Source organism: Magnolia sinica, chromosome 3 (genome assembly GCF_029962835.1).
Source record: "Magnolia sinica isolate HGM2019 chromosome 3, MsV1, whole genome shotgun sequence".
NCBI classification, from domain to species: Eukaryota; Viridiplantae; Streptophyta; class Magnoliopsida; order Magnoliales; family Magnoliaceae; genus Magnolia; species Magnolia sinica.
In genome coordinates this window covers 38,165,689-38,172,606 of record NC_080575.1, presented here as the reverse complement: position 1 = coordinate 38,172,606, position 6,918 = coordinate 38,165,689, and the positions used below count along the sequence as shown (strand labels likewise).

The 6,918-nt window shown below is 35.5% G+C and overlaps 2 protein-coding genes across 4 annotated transcripts; both read left to right on the top strand.

Moving 5' to 3' along the window:
• The first annotated feature begins 221 nt into the window (after window positions 1-221).
• LOC131241519 (uncharacterized) lies at window positions 222-4,931 on the top strand. Of its 3 annotated transcripts, none has more exons than XR_009169087.1 (6): window positions 222-672; window positions 760-1,077; window positions 1,793-1,902; window positions 2,928-2,982; window positions 4,366-4,421; window positions 4,704-4,931. XR_009169087.1 is itself a non-coding variant. In XM_058240289.1 (6 exons), exons 1-6 carry the CDS (start codon window positions 991-993, stop codon window positions 4,773-4,775), a joined length of 411 nt encoding a protein of 136 aa, XP_058096272.1. In that variant the 5' UTR covers window positions 942-990; the 3' UTR covers window positions 4,776-4,931. The 3 variants fall into 3 exon arrangements, 1 of the variants encoding a protein (XP_058096272.1); XM_058240289.1 differs by lacking the exon at window positions 222-672 and adding an exon at window positions 1,993-2,023 and having other exon boundaries at window positions 942-1,077; XR_009169085.1 differs by lacking the exon at window positions 2,928-2,982 and having other exon boundaries at window positions 227-672.
• Window positions 4,932-5,557: 626 nt separating this feature from the next.
• On the top strand, window positions 5,558-6,376 carry LOC131238857 (AP2-like ethylene-responsive transcription factor ANT). The gene is made up of 2 exons (XM_058236452.1): window positions 5,558-5,855; window positions 5,945-6,376. Exons 1-2 carry the CDS (start codon window positions 5,558-5,560, stop codon window positions 6,142-6,144), a joined length of 498 nt encoding a protein of 165 aa, XP_058092435.1. The 3' UTR covers window positions 6,145-6,376.
• The last annotated feature ends 542 nt before the right edge of the window (window positions 6,377-6,918 follow it).

The window sequence follows — 6,918 nt, the reverse complement described above, 5'->3', positions numbered from 1 at the left end:
TTTCGGAAGAATTCTCAACGTCATGCTCAATTAAAAATGATGTCTCATATATGACATTTTTAACTTGAGACAGAGCTGCTTTTGTGAAATAGATTGAGGGGTTATCTTTGACTTGATTGAACTGATTGATTACTATTTGCAGCTAAGCATATTTCTCTTATTGGTAAATTGTACAAAGCACAAAACAGTTTTCTACATATGGTTTCTTGTTTCTACTCTTCACTGCATGTGGTCTTAATCTGTTGTTAATGACATTCAAGAACTTAAAGTAGGATTCAAGCCTGAACTTGGTTCTTTGAAGTATTACAATGGTTTGTCACATGGATGTGAAATAGCTCCTTGCCAGTACAATACATAAGTCCCCAATTTTGGAGTACAGAATAATACATATGAATTTGCTCTATTTTACAATCTTTATAATCTTTTTATGGAAATCTGTACCCATGCATTGTTGGGGAAACTGAAAAATGGTTTCAAAGACTTTTGGTTCTTCTTCTCAGGTATGAAACTTCAAGTTCTTGTTCTGTTATTTATTTATTATTTTAAATTTCTATAGTTTGCTAACATATCATGTTGTCCAACCACCAGATTTTCACAAGTGCCTTTCCTGTTCATTATAGTCCTCCAAATGGTTTCCATTTTGAAGTCAATGATGAATCTTCACCTGTACAGGTACCTACTTCTTATAACAGTTCTCATGTACTCATCTGGATTTTGTTATAACTGTATCTCCTCATTGCTATCATGAAACAATTGTAGGATGATCCTCATCTATATGACTACAATGTTGAACAATGCATAAATGATTTCATTGATGCTGCTAGGACTCAAGTAAGAATTTTGTGTACTCTTCATATGAAGTGTCCTAGTGGTTTCTGATAAGAGTACAATGCAGCCCATGCATTTAATCTAATACTTCTCTGCACTCTCTCTATTGTAATTTTATTTGGCTTTGATGAACGGGCAAATGTGACACGTACAAATCACATCATGTGGACAATAGGTGATGATTTTCAGTACCAATATGTTGAATCTTGGTTCAAACAAATGGACAAGTTTATCCATTATGTTAACAAGGTAACGCACTAGGACAAAATTCAAACTGCCCTTCAATCTTAGGTGGAAACTTGGAAGTAGTTCTATTCAACTTTAGAATATTGTTGCTTTTTTTCTTCTTTTTTTCTTTTTTTTTTCTTTAAAAAAAAAAAAAACTATAAGAGCCAATATATGACCAAAGAATGTAGGTACAGAATAGTCATACAACAGATTAACATTACATTTGTTCTTGTTCTAACTTGGAGTTAATACTGTCAATATATACTATTTCTTCTGAAATCATCCCTTCCAAATTGTGCAGATTTGTTGTTGTGCATAGGATCACATCCTTTCACTCATGTCCAATAGGTCATTGGCAGTGATTCATAGTTCTAAGAGGAAGATTGTAGTACACAGTTTATTGGTTTATCCATGCTCTTATCAGGTAAGGGAATTCATGAGAACTAATTTAACTGAGAGAATGGTCCTTGATGGAGTGCAATGGCAGAACAGGATTCATGTAGCTGATTCCAGTTGGTCTTCAGATGATGTTGATCTTCTTGGTGAGAACTGCACAGTGAATTTTTTAGGAGTGGTTATTGTATTCGTTATTGAAAATGGCATTAAATCCCACCAGCATTTATTTCTTTTAGATTGAATGGCAAATCATTTTTAGCAGTTGAAGTTCTGTGATATTTGGTGGAGGTATCCAGAATGGAAAATCATTGTCTACCAATGATTTTTATATAACTAGTAGGCAGTTATCTATTTGGATGGTGATGGTTGCAAGTTAAGAAGTGGACTGGTGAAAATTGAGGAAGGTTTAACTCTTGACACGTTAATTGCTTATGATTCATGTGATCTTTGGTAAGTACATTTCTTTGACAAAGCTTCCTCAAAACCAAACTAATGATAATTGCCAACTCTTAAACTCACTGACACACGTGCCCTTAACAGCAAGATGACTCTCATGCACCATCTCTGCAAGGTAACACCTTTCATCCAAAGTGATGCTTTTTCTTCCACTAGGCTATTAGGCAGCAGTCTTTGAAATATAATGCGGAGAATTAGTCTTTTCTTTCAGTTTCAGCTGGCATGTACATGTACATTTTCACATACATGTCTACTTATTTGGGTTGACTATGAAATATAATGCCAACAATTAGTATTTCATTTCAGTTTCAGCTGGTATATGCTAATTAGATGTTGTGAACAAAAGCAGAGTTCGTCATCATTGCTCTTCTATACTATGATTAGTCTTTTTTTTTTTAGGGTGCAGCTACATGAAGAAAGAAAGAGAGTCTGGTTTCAATAGTGTGTAACAATGCCCACTTTTTCCTATGTTGTGGCCCACTCGAGCTTTAGATCTTCCTTATTTTTTGGGCTGACACTGTAACATAAACCGGATTTGATGCAGTCATCATAGTGGAGCTCACAGTGTCTTTGTTGCATGGCCCCCTCATACCATGCTCATGTGTGGGCTACACACAGAAGAAGAGAAGTGGGAAAGGGCTACTCTCATCAATGAATTGAAAGGACAAGCTACCCTTCCGTTGAAGGGTCAGCCTATATATATATATATATATATATATATATATATATATATATATATATATATATATATATATGAATGTGATCCCCATCAAATGGATATATAGTTATGCCTTCGAAGGCATGGTCCTGTTTTGGCTTAATGTAGACAATTGCTGTATTTCTTTTCTGTTTATTTACTGGAGACATAGAATGGTTAAGAATCTTTAGATTCTATGAAATTTTTATGGAAACATCAAATGGATATAGAGCTATGCCTTCGCAGGCTCGGTTGGATAGGAAATGTATCTTTGATCTTTGAAGCTCACACCAATTTTCATTTGTGTAAATGTATCAAACAGAGAGACTTGTTTTGTGCCAGTGATGAATGTCTCTGTACAAGTCCCATGTCAGCAGGTGAATTGTAGCATCTAAGAAGGCTTCACTCTTCCTTTTTATTTTATTTTTTTGTAAATGCATGGTTTGCTTCTCTATATTTAGAGTGTTATTTTATAGTTAACGACACTACCAACTTGTTTCCCTGGCATTGATGCTGTTAATCTTTCAATAACAAGGAAAATGTTGATCCAGAATATATTTCCACTTCACTTTCTTGGCTCACTTTTTTGAAATTCGATCCAACTTTATCCAGGTCGTCCACGTTCTAGAGAAGGGAGGTCCAAAGTCTGCAAAAGTCTAGGTCCAGTTGGATTGACCCATATGTTTGTATAGAGCCTATATCCAACACAGCTTTGTATGTTAAAGTTAACATTAAAAAAAAAAAAAAAAACTATCTACATGCATTCATGTCCATATAAGTGCATTTTACTGCTTCTAAATACATGATGTGAACCTAAGTCCTATGTAAATGCACTTAAAATGTTCTTAGATGACTTAGATTCAATTAGATGCATTTTATACATTAATATGAATGTAGAAAGCTTTATATTGGATCTGGCCTCCATTTAACACTTCAAACTTTCACCTTTTTCTCCATTCAATGTGGGTTCCAATAGGCTGAACATGTCAAGTTTGAGATATTAACTGTTATGCTTATTACAATTAATCAAATGGGTTTTATGTGCTATACTTATGTTCAGGGAATTGATCTGCCATTGTATTTTATTGTTTGGTTGTGTATTGCTCCATTTACTTTCTTGTTCATACTCGAAATTTTACAATGCCAAACAGCTTGTTAGTTTGGTACATAAAAGGCCATCACATTGTGGAGCTCTTCATCTGCTTGACGGACTTCATTGAATTGAGTATGTCTTAGTTTTCCTTTCCTAATTCCAATGTTGTTCCAAAAAGGCAAAGAGGCCATTCATCAGCTGGGATTTATTTTGAACGTGCTGGCCCAAGAAGCAGGGTGGTACGCAAGATATGTATTCTAAATGCAAGCTATTGGTGGTTATTATTATTATTTTTTTTCTTTAAGAGTTCTAGATTAATTTTGTTGTTCTTTGCAACAATGTGATTGCACAGCCCATTCAATTTCTTAGTCAACTTTTGCTATTTTTAGGTGAAGCCATCAGACCATTCTTCTATGTAAATTCAAGAACCTTTTCTACTGAACATTCAATAGCATGATAATCTTGTCTTGATTTCAATGTCAGGATCTTTGGCTTTATGCTGCATTTGTTTAGATTGATTAATGCTTTTGCTTATCGATGAATTAACTTTCATCACTTACAGCAACTATAGTATTTTGTTATTTGCTCTTTATTGTTGTTTCAGTAACTATAGTATTTTGCTTTATGCTGCATTTGTTTAGACTGATTGTGTATTGTCTCTTCTTAGGCCGCTTAGGTATTGTTGACAATGATGTTGTCGAGCTAAATTATCTACAACGACAGGTGTGTATATGAATTGTGCTTTTTACTTGCAACTTCATTTTCAATTCTACTTCTTTTAAATCATTAATAGATTTCATTGATGGAAGTGAGAACCAACCTTATTGCTATTGACTCTAGGAATTTTTACTTTTGTAAGAAGTTGCTCGAATCATTTGCTTCCTCTTCTGTATAGAAAGATGATAGTTATAAGTAGCCAATTCTACTTTTGATTTTTTATTTTTTTTAAAGGATTTTGGATGTCATAATTATGTTTATAAGTAGCTTTTCATCAATGTTTCACAGGGAGCTATGCTGGTTAAAAGTTTGGCTGCCAAGGAACCATCTGCATGCTGGAATTTCTCACTATCTTTTTAGCAAATTCTACCCTCTCCTTCTTCCCATTCTCCACTTCCTCTTCTGTATAGAGAGAGATGGCTTGGAGGTGTCTTCTCACGCAGGTTAGATTCACCATCTGAATAGCTTTATTTTTTTGAATCTGTTCAATGGTTTTTTTTTTTTAAATTTTCCTTCTTTGTCTTGAATCTCAAACCCTTTTCTTCTTGCTGCCAATTTGCCCTATTCCCTTTTTTTGAAAGATTTTTTTAAAAAAGGTTTCAAGGATTTCTACAATTTTTTCCCAAAATCCCCTTCTTTCGATTGTCGATAGATATTTCTTTCAATTTCCTGTATTTCTGCTTTATTTGAATGGATGGATTTTCAAGGTTTTTTGATGTTTGGTTCTTACATCGGTTCTCATGTTAGTCTTTATGCTTCAGGAATAATTTTTTTTCCTTTATTATTTATTTATTTTTGGAAATTAGTGTTGATGCAATTCAGACTTGCCATTTTTGGCCATATTTGGATTCTATTCGATCAATGGTGATCTTGTCTAGAGAATTGTTTGTTCGAATTTCTCTTTCTTAATTAAGAAAGTTGTTTTGATGAAAGCATTGATGGTCTGGATTTGAAAAAAGAAAGTTAAAAGTTGTTTAGAGAGCCTGTTGATTGGAAGTACAGAGAAAATTGGTAGTGCAAAAGAATTGATCATCACATGGCCCACTGTTGAGCAGATATGCCTAGTTTTTGGGCCATGGCTTATACATGGTGGGTCACTGGAAAGAATTCAATAGAACAGGCATCCTTTCTTCAACAACATTATGAAATCTAAACATTTCGTTCAAGAAGACTGTTCTATAGGCTGTCGTACTACTGAAAAGGGTGTTTTCATTGTGTTGGGAGCATCATCATCATTACCACCATCGTCAGCAACATCATCATCATTATCATCAAACACAAGCTACAGCTGCTGTTTCTCCTGCAGTTCCAACCAGCTTCTTTCTAGCTCCTCGGAAACACAATGTGGGGCCCTTTACTCCCAGTTGTCTGTAATGCCACTGAAATCTGATGGCTCCCTTTGTATCATGGAAGCTCTTACAAGATCACAGCAAGGTGAAGGTATGCTTCTCTTCCTCCATCTCTTCCTTTCAGTTTCTTTTAAATAACTTCTAAAAATAAAGTCATGTCTATCTCTTTGTTGATGGAAGGAGTGATGCCAGCTTCCTCTCCCAAGCTTGAAGATTTCCTGGATGGTGCAACCATGGGAGCGCACCAGTACGGATTCATTGACAGGGAAGCTATATCTCTAAGCTTGGACAACATGTATTACCAGCACAACCCACAAGTTGAAAACAGCAGGCAGCAACATTCTCTAAGCCTTCTCCAGCTCTTCGGGCAGCTAATTTAAGCCTAACAGCAGCAGCAGCAACACCAATACTTCCAGCCACTACACAAAGGGATGTGCACAGGATTAACAGCTCATGACATGTACCAGACTGCCGTGGAAGTGGTGCCGAAGGAAGAGATTTCGTCCCTCTCATATGGACACAATGTCCATATCACTGCAATGGATCATGGCGAACCTGGTGAAGCATCAGGATGTGCAGGCCAAGCTGGTGGAAGAGATCGATCGGGTTGTGGGGATGGACGAGACGACAATGAAGAGAAGGATTTGTAGTGGCTGTCATATATGAAGGCGGTGATCATTCTAGAAAAGAGCAAGGAATTACTGGATTATGGAAGACTGGAAATGAAATGTTATATTGGAATTGGAAATTAGAATTGAAATTGAAATGTGTACTAGAAAAGAAGGAAAAGATTATTATGTGTGTGAATCATTCTATTGTCTTTTTCTTCTATTTGTGTAATTATCTAGCATATAATACAAGTAGATTACATACCCCACTCTCTCTCTCTCATACAATGAACAAAGGGGTTTAAAATTGTTCTTAAAATTCTATCCTAAAATCTGACCATTGGCAACATTAATAAGCATTTAAAACTGTTTCTAAAATTGTGCCTAAAATGTGACTGTTGGCACCAGAACGGTTTAAAACCGTTCCTAAAATTCTGTTTCTAAAAATTGAAACGGTACCCAAAACGGTTCTGAACCGTTCCTGTTTTTCTACGACGCCTCATTTAAGAATGGCTTGAAACCGCTCCTGAAGAATTTAAGAATGGT

Coding starts and splice junctions, on each gene's coding strand:
- LOC131241519 (XM_058240289.1), top strand. CDS start 991: ATGTGGACAATAGGTGATGATTTTCAGTACCAATATGTTGAATCTTGG. Junction 1,078..1,792: donor TTATCCATTATGTTAACAAG/GTAACGCACTAG, acceptor TATAACTAGTAG/GCAGTTATCTATTTGGATGG. Junction 1,903..1,992: donor TATGATTCATGTGATCTTTG/GTAAGTACATTT, acceptor TGCCCTTAACAG/CAAGATGACTCTCATGCACC.
- LOC131238857 (XM_058236452.1), top strand. CDS start 5,558: ATGAAATCTAAACATTTCGTTCAAGAAGACTGTTCTATAGGCTGTCGT. Junction 5,856..5,944: donor AAGATCACAGCAAGGTGAAG/GTATGCTTCTCT, acceptor TGTTGATGGAAG/GAGTGATGCCAGCTTCCTCT.